At 39.4% G+C, this 13769-nt stretch overlaps 1 protein-coding gene across 8 annotated transcripts in view; it reads right to left on the reverse strand.

The window, feature by feature from the left end:
• Positions 1–2953: 2953 nt before the first annotated feature.
• The window catches only part of TLN2 (talin 2), a 209931-nt gene continuing 199115 nt past the window's right edge, over positions 2954–13769 (reverse strand). For all 8 annotated transcript variants that reach the window (XM_074838031.1, XM_074838029.1, XM_074838033.1 and 5 more), the window contains 4 exons: positions 11878–11940; positions 11603–11785; positions 7041–7166; positions 2954–6090 (listed from right to left, as the gene is read on the reverse strand). In XM_074838031.1, coding sequence (XP_074694132.1) covers positions 5962–6090; positions 7041–7166; positions 11603–11785; positions 11878–11940 — 501 coding nt within the window. In that variant the 3' untranslated portion in view covers positions 2954–5961. The remainder of the gene's footprint in view (positions 6091–7040; positions 7167–11602; positions 11786–11877; positions 11941–13769) is intronic.

Consider the following 13769-nt stretch of genomic DNA (forward strand, 5'->3'; position numbering starts at 1 on the left):
TTTATGAGCAAGAACTGTATTAAGGAAATAGCCAGCAACATTTTTGCACTGTACTAATGCAATATCTTTTCCACAGACTTCTAAATGCTTCTGAGACTGCTAAATTAACATTTGATTTGGTACCATGAATGAATTTTCATCCTCAAAAGTTCTGAACTTCTGAACTTAATGTTCCATGTATATTTTTGATAAAGAGATTTTTACTTTATAGCAATACCAGTTATGAGTAAACATGCTAAAAGAAACCCAAATTGGGCATGGATAAACCCATATACTAGTATTTCTCCTGCCACACTAGACATAACTGACTGACTTGCACCGGTAGAAAACTTAGCGTATATATTGTTAAAAGATGCTTGAGGAAGGAAGAGTCCAGCTCAGAACAAAAGAGGAAGGGAAAAGCAAAGGAACTTGTAAAGAAAAATAAAGTCAAAAGGGACCCAAACATGTCAAACATTGTGAATTAGTTTTCAGGTCTTTAGGCATTACTGTACAAGCACAAAGAATTAACTTCCGTAGAGTCTCTAAACTAGTGCCTAGAATGTTTTCAGCACAGATTAAAATTGTGCTGCACAGAAAATAAGCGCAGCAAACTTGCCAAATGCTTTTTTCTAGTAGTTTAAAATAACTATTTTAAAATATTTTAATAGATATTTTAAAATATTTTAGCCTAAAACATGCCTAGGGCCTCTAATGTCCCCATTTAAATATTCAGCTAACTAACCCTAAAAGAGGAGCTTCTGCAATCTTGTTTGTGTCATGGAGAATACATGGAAGAAAACTACCATATAATCAGGGACATGCCATACACATCTGGCGATGGATCCACTCCACAAGCATGCAGAATGCCAGAAAGATCCCACTCTGGCATGAATGTTGTCGTGCCAGAAGCAGCACCTGCTGGTAGCAACATCAAACGAGTTGTAACGTAACTGATCAGTGGCACTATTTCTGGGATAGATTTCATATGGAGAATTGAAGTAGCCTAACGGTACGTATATGCACAGAGCTATACTTGACATGGAAAAATGTTCAAAGAAATGGAAATAATAACATCTATAAAACTAGCCTTCCCCCCCAAAACACAATACCAAGCATCCAACACCCTTGAATAAGTGGTGTTTGACTCTTGTATATATTTATGTGTGGTTAACATGCTTTATTTTAAGGATATTGAATGGTCACTGGCATATCGCAAAGGAAGCATGCATAGTTTTGTCTATGCGGCAGAGCTTTAAATAGAACATTCTCCACTGTCACCTGGGAATTCTGCCTTTTCCCAGCCTTGGAGATAGATACAGCTTTTGCTTAAGAAGCAAAATGATCCTTTGCATGACAACCAGTGCAACACAAGTCACAAGTACCTACATGAGGGAAGGGCTTGTTGAAGACAAAAATAAAGCATATTATTTATTTTTATGGCCAGATAAATACTGTACATAATGGTGTGGCAGCATGACTACAAACTCCTCTGTGCTTTTCTTGGGGTTAAAACTTTAACAGGAAGGCAAGACATTAAAATGAGAGTTCAACCCCCTAGAAACTCCAGCATAAAACTACAAAACTGTCTTGAACAGAAGGTTCTTCCACAGCAACAAAGTGTACTAATTTGAAAGTAAACAGAAGTCTCTACTGCTTTGTTATTTTTAAAAAGTTAAAAAAGTGGCAAAATGGCCCTTACTTGTAGCTTGATAAATGACAGATAATAATCCTTAGGCAAAATGAATCATGTTGTCAGACATGACCTGTCATGGGGGTAGCATTTCCATACTCTAGGACATGGGGTTGCTTCAGCCTGCCCCTTGAACTGGGCCACGTCTAGTTTAGATTGATTCTCTTGTTAAATTTCTCTGGCGCTGAAACAATGCAGCCCATTCCAACCACGAAGTTCAGCACTGTCCAGTCTGTTGACTCCAACTAGGAAGTATCAGATTCAGGGGCCTGATCTGATATGAGGCAGTTGACTCAGGGGATAATCTGTCAGAATTATTGAAACTACCAGCTATTGAAGACATGAATGCTGTTGTGTTGTGCCTCAGTGCCAGGCCCTCCTGCCCAGCGCTGACTGCAGCAGCGTGAGCTGGGCACCGCGCCCTGCGCCCCTGAGCACTGTGATGACAGGAGGGATGTTGCCGCCTGGGCTGAAGTGCACCCGTGTGGCTCTGCCCAGTGCTGCGTGCACTTAGCAACCTTCACTCACGGATCTCCGCGTCGCTCTCCACCGACCGACACGCTGTGCCCAAGGATGGGTTTACACGTTAAAGGAAGAGTAGCTCACGAGCCAGATCCAGTCTGTGCCTCTGTCGACCTCTGAACTGATGTATCCGACTTCACCGAAGGTTCTATGGTCAGGCAAAACGGCAACGTGTAACAGACTCGTAACTTGTATGACCAAACAGTTTCTGCATTCGGCATCATAAACTTTGTGCCACAGAAACCTGTTGTTCCATTAACATGAACAACCATGATAGGTGTGATGTATACTACTGTGAATATGGAAAAGCAAGTTTCAGGAATCGTGACAGTTACGGGCAGGTAACTCTCTGTTACTCCTGATAGAATTAGAGTATAAAGCACACACAAAAAAAAAGTCCAAACCCAGAGATTAAAAAAAATGTAGGGACGATAAATGTAGCGATGGCACATGCCATACTCCTGTGGTGAATATCTTATCAGTTTGGATGGATTAAAAGCAAAACTGTGCTCATGAGCTAAACATACTTACATTGAGGAGGCTTCTGGATTATCCCTTCACTAGGAATTAAGTATTGAAGATGCAGAAAATCAAAAGGAAAGGGACAGATGAAACAAAGTCTAGCCTTCAATTTTTGTTTTTAAAACTTTTCTTACTTTGAGGCTTCTGATGTAGAAATGTTTAGACAAATGATAAAATGTTCAAATTACTTTCTGAATAGCTGGGGAAACAACACTAGACTATTTGTACACAAACAACTTTGAGGCATTTTGCTTTTAATTTGCATACAATTCCTTAAAGTGAATTCCACATGAAGAAGGGTGAGATACAACAGAGCTCGTTTACCATTTCACAAATTAACAGAACAAAGTAAACATCTGTCCTTCTTATTAACTAGCTTCTGTCCCTTACTGCAACTTGTCACTCCCTGCTGCAAGTCTCCATGTCAGATAAATGCATGGACTAGTTCCAAACTCCACAGACATTCACATGTGGACTTCAGTGGTACTGCAAATTGTAACAGCAAGAAAAAATTGAAATAGATGAGCTTATAGTCTCTTAATGTTTCCCAAATGAAGACCCAAAATTCAGAGTAAAAAAATACTTCAGTTGCTCAGCTCACCTACTCATCTGACTGTGGTTCCTCTCTGGAGCACATAGCTAAGGAGAAAAAAGAACAGTACTTTCTGTCAAATGAGAGGGGGCATTAAATCAGAAATAGAGAGGTCTCAAAATAACTGTGCTAAAATGGACTTCCCAAACAAATTTATCTGGAACACAATTTGAGCATGCTCTTTCCTTCTACATACTGATAAAGTTTTCTAGCTATACAATTTTCATACATAGTTGCATTTGACCAGGCTTTTGGCTTCTTTCAAACTGGCAAATACCATCCTGATCAAAGTATGTTACAATAGTTTATACCTACAATAAAATACTGGCATGGTGCTAAGGACAGCATATCTTTCTTCATGCTTTAATGAGACCAAATACGTTAAACATAGGTTGAAAGGGAAGCAATAACAAATCTGTATTGCAGATCTTTCCGAAAAAGAGATGGGAATGTGAGGCTATCCAGGTAAAAAAAATAAAGAGAGTCATAAGCTACAAAGAAGCTGAACCTACCAGCACCAGCAGAAAATCCCTATCACAAGAGCTGTCTTTATTTAGGTCTTACAGCAATAAACACCAATTTAGCCTCCTGCCTAAAAATTTACAGGAAGCCTTTTTTTTTTGGTGTAGGAATTCTTAACACTGAGATTCTGTGACACTGCTCACAGTGAGCTGTGAGAAAAAAAAAAAAAATCAAATAGATTGTGCTGAAGTGGAAAATTACAGAACTCAGAATTGCATGTCTCTGATAGTAAGGGTTTGCATATGCAACAAGCCTACACATCACAGCACTTCTGTCGATGCTAGTGATTCCATTTGGGATTTGCCAATTTTTCCGTCTCCCGACTGCGGATTCTCCAGCAACTCTACTGAGTCTGAAATGTGTCAGTACCAGAGAAGAGACTCTAACAATAAAAAAATCTTTGTACACTTTAATATTTATTAATTCTCTAGTAATTTTTTGCTATATATTTAACACTAGTGTGACAAAATTCCTGGTAATTATATCATGCAGGTAACTTAAATGCGGAGTTAGCACTATCTAAACTGGTAAACCTACAACTAGCAGGGTTACTGTTGAGTCTACAAGACAAGTATTTCTGCAACAATGACAACTAGGTGGGTATGTGTGTAACGTAACAGGCTCAGCTGAATGCACCTGGCAGGTATCTAAACGGCAGCACAGCCTTCAGAAGGACTGGAGTGGCAACATCCTTTGACCTAAATAGACTTGACATTATTGTTTAAGAGGGCTTGATTGGAGTTGGAGGCATGTTGGAAATTGTTCGGAGAGATGGTGTTTCTGTAGCTAGTCAAATAATTAAGCTTTTTTTAGTTAAAGTTGCTGTGATTTGTGTTCTTTCTTTGACAGGGTAAAATGTGTTACTCTACCCATATTGCTATTGTTTAGGTCACAACAGAGATACTGAGAGCATACCGTACCTTTCTGCAGCTGAAGACAAAGATAGCTGATAGATTGCTGCTATTCCTTCTCTGCAACTCCTTGGTGAGTACACTTTCATCAATACCAACTATGAAAAGAAACTCCCTAGAGTCCAGATTTTTTAAAAATATATTACAGGAAAAGTGTACTTGTAAATCACTTCTTCTTTTCTCCTACAATACCCACAGGTTTCAAAACAAAATAATTATAAATGAAATTATTAAAAGAATAACAAGAGTTGTGATAGTCTTTTGTTGTACTGGGCATTTCCCTTTTTTAACTAACATACATTCTAACAGAAATCCCACAGTACGAACCAGATAACTTCAATTAAAAAGCAAAACACAAACTATTCAGTCCAATGTTAGAGAATGTGTATGTGTGTATAATACTGTAAAAGTAGTCACACATTAGAGGTATATAATTGAAACAGCATTTTCCTTCATGAACCTGCTATTATTGAGGCAGTGACAAGGTTTCCATTTCTTTGTTTTCTGAGCTCTTTACAGAATGGCGATTGCCACATTTTGTAAACCTAAATACTGTACAAGCAGAAGCTTGCTGGTATCAGGTAAGGAGTAATACTACTAGTGCAAACAGGTGCAGAGACAATTCCTCCAGTTTTGGGGTGAACCAGCTATATAACACTGAGAGAGGACAGGCATCTTCTTCAAACCCACACTCATGCGTGTTTCTCCACTCAGACATACATCCTTCTCCGTCTTGGTCTTCTTTTTACAAGGGTAGTTGGGGGAGAACCACCAGCTCATGCGATATTTATCATATGAAAGATTTCTTGACTGTTTTCCTGTTGATATTATGAATGTTTTATAACAAGTCAAGGAACGATAAATACCTCAAGCATCAGGAAAGTGACAATAATACTGACTTAGTATCTTTAGTAAAAAGTAAAATATTCTCTCCTGAGATATAAGTCAAGGAAGGAACAGGAATGATGAACCTAACACTGTACCATTATTTGATCATTATGCACCTCAGCTGACCAGATGAGAAAGAACAAGTGTTTATTGCCCTCTGCTCATCCAACGCTATGACAGGCAGTTTATTTAGGTAAGTGCTTGGCATACCAGAATGTTGTCAGAGCAGTTCTCACTGTACTGTCCCCCTTTAGCTTATTTCTTTAAAAGAAAGGGAAAAAAAAAAAAGAAGAAAAAAAAGAAAAAAAAAAAAAGAAGAAAATCTCAGCAGGTTAACCCTCATCTTCTCTTAGCTCTGTGGGTAGAAATTTATATTGTTGTTGGCGGATCTGAGCCAGTTTTTTCCTTGCCTCTTCCAGCTCTCTTTCCTTCTTCAGCATTTCTTCTTGGGCAGCAATGATCTAGAAAACAGAAGCATGAATTATGACAGCAAGAAATACTGTCTGTAAAACAAGATTTCTTTCTCAATGAAACCAGTCACAGCTAGGCCTTGAGCATTCTCCAGAGAAGTACCAAATGTCAATGACTTTGGCAGGAATTGCTCAAATTTTTCCAGGTTCCAGGACTATGCCATCGAGAACAGTACCGTATTCCCACTTGTTTCTTAAAGAGTTTTAGCATACATCCATGATGGATTTTATAGTGCTGTGCTCCCCCAACATTCATCAGGGTGAGGGGTTAGCACATGTAGAAGAAGCACCATGTCTTAACAAAGTTTGAGTGACAGTAAAATTGAACACTCATTACTGCAGGTATCCACAGTATTTTCCTGCATCTCAAAATGCCAAAGGAAAAATGACAGTACTACAGATATGCAGAAATGATAAATATCAGTATCTTTTAAGTAGTGACCACAGTATATGGTGTTCCTCATTTGTAACAGTGAATACAAAAGTTGGTACAACCTCAAAGCTTTGAAATCTATTTTTAAACATTATTATTTCCCTTTATTTATTATGTCGCAGTAACAAAATGTCATCAGTTCTTATCTCTCACTCTCTATTTCTTTTGATTATATATATACAAACTAGTGTTCCATTAAGATTTGGGAATATTTAAAGCACATAAGAGAAGTTTGAAAAAAACCATTAACTTAATCAGCACAAAAATAAAAGATATTGGACAATGGTAACTTATTATGGTAAATGCTCAATGAAGAAGTGTAGACATCTTACAGTGTATCACTTTGCTGTTAGGTCAGTGGTTACTTAACAGTGAGGCATCAAGTAATTTGTCATAGATTTCTACATAGATTTGTCCAGCCTGCAATGCAGCAGATGGACACTGTAACACTATGACACATTCCTGTGACAGTTTTTCTCTGCTTTACTTCTTGGGTGATTGTACCAACCTGAGCAATGCCACCCACAAACTTTGTTTTGACCACAACGTCATCATCCTCTGCTTTCCCAAATGCTGCTTTTTGGGCCGCTCTGACAAGATTGTCTGATGCTCGCTTGACAGCATTTCCTGCAGCCTTTGAAAAAGACAAAAAAAATTTAGTAATAACAAAAACGCATAACTAACGTGGATTTATCTGAGCATCAAAACGAAAACATCTTTGCTTGACTACACAGAAAAGGTGCGTTTTGTTTTGGTTTTCCCAGTGAAGCAAGTTAATCTTTCAGAATCAATGGTACAATTCCTTTATTTAAGAAGCTAAAAGTTGGGAAAGTCACAACCAAGATTTTTTTCGCTACAGTTTGAAATAAAACAGTGGATGAAATTGCAAGCTATGTTATGCACAATACTGATCAGATTTTTTTTTTTTGAGGAGTAAGTACAGAAAATGAAAGCTAGCGTATAAAGAAACATTTTAAGGCAATAAAGTTTTTAAATTAATGGACTTTCATCAGGGCAAATTAGCCACTTTCATAGCCGTGATTATCTCACATTTAAACTTTTATTTCCTTAAAAAATTCTCTCATTTCTAAAGATAAACAAACACTTGTAATACATATTTTGTCATCTAAACTGAGTAGTGTCAGCAATTGTGCATCAAAAAGAAAAAGGTAACTAAGCTACCTGCATTCTAACACTGACAGAGCTATCTTTGCTATACTATAATACACGGTGGCAGTAGAGAGTCCACGCTGCATGCTCAGTGATGACCATGTCCACGGGCACTGGTTTAATGGAACCAGAGGAGGATACCAGGGGAGTGGCTTTGGAATCTCCCACTGTGATCCCCATGGAGAAGAAAAGTCCTTGTGGCAAACAAAATGAAAACCTCTCTTCTATGAATGTAAAAGATGGAGCTGGCACCTTTTTCTGAAGCACTGAGGTCTTGAAGACCACTGGCTAGGAAATACCCTGTGCAGGCAGGTGATGGTAGTACAGAGCTCAGCATTGTAAGATCTGGCACTGAATTTGCTGCAGTGTACTAAGAGTTGGTGAAAGTGGTGGAAAGCTGGCTGTGGGAGAAGAATGGTCCATGGTTTAATGGGTACTGCACATGGAGGTGTAAGTGAGATCCTTCATGTACCACTGGTGGGCCTTTAAATTTGTGAGTCCCAGATAAGTCTTATGTCTGATATTTTGTATTTTAAATTGGTTGATATACCAAAATTTGACCTATGCTGCCTCCTTGGCTCTTATTGGAATCCTCCTCTTTTCCATCTCTTTATCTATTCATCAATGTCAGGACAGAGGCAGGAAAAGAAACTTTTGGTCTGATGTGGACTTAGCGCTAGGAGGGGTCATGGTTACTCATTCTGGGGGACCTAGCTGTATGTTTTCTATCCAATTATATGTACAAATACTGAAAGGTGGACCCTCAAATGTATTTCACATGCTTTAGCAAAGAAACAACTTTAGAGAGTGGGATGGAGCACCATTCAAAGATACTTCCACTTCCTGAGCAAGAGGAACACCTGGATCACCTGTTACCATGGGTAAGTCTTTAGTGCACAGTGGAGTGCTATGGAGAGATATCTTACGTAATTGTGAAGAATTTACCTGAGATACCAGAAGCAACGTGTAATGAACACTCCTGCAGTAACATAGACTGGTCAGAGTGACATGAATTTATCACTACTCAAACTGACTTTGCACAGCATTACTTTGTACCAGATACTCTCAAGAGGAACTGAATACTTCATGAAGAGAAGGATGTGAATGGTTAAGTCTTGCTAGAACCCCCGCACTGGGAAGGTGGCTATCCTGTAAATAAAATTTGAGACCTGTGTGCTACAGGAGTGGATTTGCATGTCATTCAGCTATTGGTACTGTGTGGGTTTAAACCAGCAGAAGCAGATTGGGACAGATGTAGGTACAGCTGTCCTAGCTTAATCTACTGCCCAAGAAGTATTAATTAGACTCTAAAAGTTTACATAGGGTCAAGGAGGACTGGATAAATTAAGAGGAGAAAACCACTAAGGATTACTAAACATACGGAATCTGCATCTGGCTTGGGAAGTTCCCGAGCTGAAAATGCTCAGAAGCCAAGAACATAGTAGAGAATAGTAGCACACATGCTTACCCTGTTCTTACTTGCTTCTCTAAGCATTTCCTAGTGGCCACTGCTGGAATCAGGATACAGATGGGGCTTCATGAACTTTTCATCTGATCCAGTAAGGCTGTTCTTGTATTAAACCCTAAACCCTAGCATCTAACAGCAAATCAGTGACCACCACCAGTAGACAACATTAATACTTTTACAACGTGCAGAAAAAGTGTAGGTATTTGCAGTGTTGTGACAGTCAGTGAGAGAGAACAGTAGAGTTCTCTGTCCTGTGGTTCCTGATGTCCCCAGAGGTCACGTCATGTGTGCTGAGAACACTCACTCCCACACAGGCCGCTGGCCAAGACAGCCCACTCTCACATGCTGGAGACACAGCGGCACTAGGAGGGGAAGCCACATGGACCAGCTCTGAACCTGCCTTCCACCTCCCCCCAGTCTTATTCCATATTTCCAGCTTCATCTCCCTTTCAACCTAACTCTCATCCCACCTGAAATGACCCAACGACAAATAATTCAAAATTTGCTCTGCTCAGTCTGGAGTTCATCCAAAGAGAACAGAAACATTTCCATTTGTTTCATTAAGTTTTGGAACAGACTCTGTAGCAGTGCATTCCAAGTCTGCATTCATGGGAAATGCAGTTCAGATGTCTTCTCCCAAAGCCTGCATTTGTTTGTGGGGTAGGAAAGAGAAAACCCATACACTCAGACTCCTGAACCTAACCTATCGATTAAAGCTATGTGAAAACATTTGTACTGGGGGTAAAGCCAGCTGAAAAGCCTCAGTAGTTCTGACAAATCCACCAGTAAAAATATTTAGTAGACATCAACGCACTGGTTTTGCTATGATAAAGGACATTATTTCCAAGTCCAAACTGCTTTTCCCTTCACTTTTAATTTTGGGACTAACATGAAGGTTGGTAAAGCGGCAAAGTTCAACTTCAATCCGTGCTTGGGCTCGTTTCCTTCACATTCCCTTCCAACTATTCACATTTGATGTCTATTTAATAATAGTTGCCTACAGTGACTGAGTCCCCTGAATTTCCTGGCAGAGTTGAGAAAACAGTCTCTAGTACTTGATTTTGTTCCTGTTTCTATTGTTTGGTCTGTATCTGAAATTCCTGCAGACCCATCTTGGCATTTGATGTTAAATTGCAGGTCGCATTACAGTCAGAACTTTCTTCCAGTTACTGATACCTCCCCCACAGACCCTTAACAAAATCAATCCATAAGACTCCACTATAAAGCACTAAAACCATCTCATCCCTAGGTATAACACTAACATGCCACTGTTTTTTATAGAAACAAACACATTGTTCACACACTTATACATTTATTTTTTTCCTTCCAAATATTGTACCCATTTTTTTATGCTTTGAAAAATCTGATGACATCAATTTCTCTTGCTCAGACAGATACTTAGTTGTATGTATTTCTGTTGAACTTGATTCTACCTATCCATACATGAACTGTTATACTGCGTGTCCATTAGTAGCATCTGCGTAAATAAGAGGAAAAGGGGAAATTTCACTATTGCCAAAGATACTCTATGTTGATGGTATGAAAAAAAGGAGCTGAAATAGTTCTTACATTCCAGGCTAAGCTTGCAGGACAGGATGTATGAGAAGGCTGTAGCCATTTTTAAAATGAACACCCTTAAACAAAACTCTGGAGACATTAGATTTTGCCCATCATAACACAGTGTTAATTCAGTAATAGTTCAGAGAAGCTCAACATGAAGCGGATGTGTAATGTAAAAGGGAACCAGTTTCCTACAGAAAAGTTAAATCAGACGATGTTGTATCAGCTTCTGTTCTTGTTTTTGTCTGACAATGATTCTCCATTTTAGACATGTTCTACCTACAATTACTGTCCCTTGACCCCTAGAAACAAAGGAAAACTGGCCACAACCCAGGCTGGCACTTAGGCGAGTACTTTGCAGAACATATGCAATAATCTTGCAGAGGTCAGGAGGATACTCACGTGCAACCAAGTTAAGCGTGCTTACCTGTTTGCAAGCTCAGTGGGAGTCTAACTGAATGCAGAATAATTGCAGAGAAACCAAGTATACTCAGTCACTATAAAAATGCATGTAGTAAACATTCTCAGCTCATGTATTCCTGTGGCTTATTATGAATATAAATCTATCAATATTGCACCTAAGCCAGGGCTTGGCACAGGCCAGTCAGCATTTGCATCTCTCAACATCTTTTAAAAATGAAGAATAAAACAAGCAGTGAAGTGAGCTTTAGCTACTGCTGAGTAATGACAAATGCACAGTCACATCATCCTTGATGAATGAAAGTGCCCCAGAATCCCACAAGGAAGAAAAACTGAACAGAATTCTGAAAATTCAAGAAACTATTCTTAAAATTTGGGGTTTGTTGACGCAGTGCTAAAGCAGGGTTTACATAGCACCACTATGGGTTTTCAGTAATTAAGAACACAAATACCTGTAGCCTCCTCATGGCTTCAGAGTCATGATCAGCCTTCACTTTGCAAGCCACAAGCAACTGTGCTGTAGAAGCTGCCACTTGTTTGGCAGATGAGATGAGCTTCTCCTCACTAGCGTGGCCTTGTACTGAGGCATTAGCTGCTTCACAGAGATTGCTGGTTGCAGCTGCCACCATTCGGGCCTGGGAGACAGTAAAAAAAAGTCACTGTATATTCTCACATGATATTTCTTCAGAGAAGGTGCTAGTTTTTCTTAAGAGAAGTAGTTACTCACAGCAGAAATAAGTCCCTGAGACCACTGTCCATCATCGGCTGCATTTGCAGGGATTGCTCCAACCTGTAAAAACAGTTCAGAGATGGCTTACAATGAAACAGAAAATACAGCTGCTTTGTAATCCATGTGAAAAGGAAACACTTGCACCTGTGACTGTGCCCAGCACGTACAGGAGCAGAAAATCCAACTGAAAGTTAGTTGTCAGAGTGAGTGTGCTTCCAGCACACATCTGCCTGCTCATGTAGTGTCCAACTTCCTATGCTGCTTGAATTGACCTGTCCGTGAAACACGTGTAGAAGTCCCAGAGTAATGACTGTTGCAGCCAAGACTTTGGCCTAAGCACCAGTTGAAGCTGTAGTTCCTAATCTCCTGGCTTTTAAAATAACTTATTTCTGTCTCCACAACACATTTGGATTTACATCATTCCTGAATCTCTTCTGATTCTGGCACTATGGGAAGGTACAAACCAGAAAGCTCCATAGGAAAGACCTCTAACTGTCTTCGTGCCTAATAATGGCATCTGAGGAAAGCAGGTTCATCAGCTGAAGTGTTCATGGCATCAGCAGTACCAGCATCAACCAGGAGACAGTTTTCTTCGCAGGTCAGATGAAAGTAATGAAACTGAATTCTACAGTTGATTGCCAGCCCAGTCTGGGAGTTTTTGTGAGAGAAGCTGGAAGATGTGAAGTGTACACATGGTCCAGAAACTTACTGTATTTTGAAAGAAATGGAAACATGGATTCATGCATAATGAAGATCCCAGAGACTGGAATTGAATCCTTATGTGTAACATCAACATAAACAGAAGATGTGTTCTCTCATAGCTATGATGACACTTCTGTATAACTGAGAAATCATTTATACAAAAGAATATGCTAGGTCCCTGAATTCTTTAGGTTTTTTTGCCTCATCATCCCCAGAAAATGTATTTTAAGTAAACCACAGATGTAGGAGTGTAGTTAGTGGTATCTGAATTTTGTGTGTGTGCGTGCATGTGTGAGTGAATAAGGGGGGTGATGTGAAAGAAGATAAATCGGATCCAACTTCCCAGACTTCATCTATACTGCAGAAATGGAAACGGATGCCTAATATCAAATTAATGATTTTATAACAATTCAACAGGGGAAAGTAGTTTAGCTTAAAATTTCTTTAACAAACTCTTCAACTACAATATTGCACCAATTTGTTCTGTAAGATACCTTCACAGTCTTTACCAAGCAATGTCGGAAATTTATTTGGGACAAGAACATCCCTGGTTTGCATTCATCCATGCAATTGGGTAAGAATTTCCCACTGCCTCCATATGAAATAAAATGGTCAGTGAGGAATCTAAGCCAACGGTTAGTACCATTTACTGTTCAGTACTGAAGTGATGGATGTGGAGCAGATCAAACTTCTCCTTCCTGCCTACATGCCAGCCATGTTCTTATGGGAGGAATCCCTACCACATGCCTCAGAAGTTTTCCTACAAAAACAAAACATTTCCCCCAATATCAAGAACAAAATCTTCCCACCAAGCAGGTTGGAGCCATTCACTGTGGTCAGCCATTTTAGAAGGCAGCTCCTTGTACTTCTGTCTGACCTAGAGATACAGGCTACCACAGCAGTCAAAGGATACCCCATAGTGACAATTACCTAAGCACTAGTAATTAGTAAAGAAAGAAGGAAAACGGGTTAGGGCTTCATTATTTCAGAAGTATCTTAATGGCTTGCTTTACTTGTGAGAAGTATAATGAGAGAATGTGCCATAAACAACTCTGAAGTTTGGTGTTTCATTAAATTTTGATTTAGTTGGGATTCATTTTTTCCCTTAAAGACCACAGTATTATTTGCGGATCCTCCAAGCAGGCAAGAAACTATCAGTAAAAGCCATTTGCTGCAAAAATTCCTGA

The sequence above is a fragment of the Strix aluco genome, chromosome 12 (assembly GCF_031877795.1).
Source record: "Strix aluco isolate bStrAlu1 chromosome 12, bStrAlu1.hap1, whole genome shotgun sequence".
Classification (NCBI taxonomy): domain Eukaryota; kingdom Metazoa; phylum Chordata; class Aves; order Strigiformes; family Strigidae; genus Strix; species Strix aluco.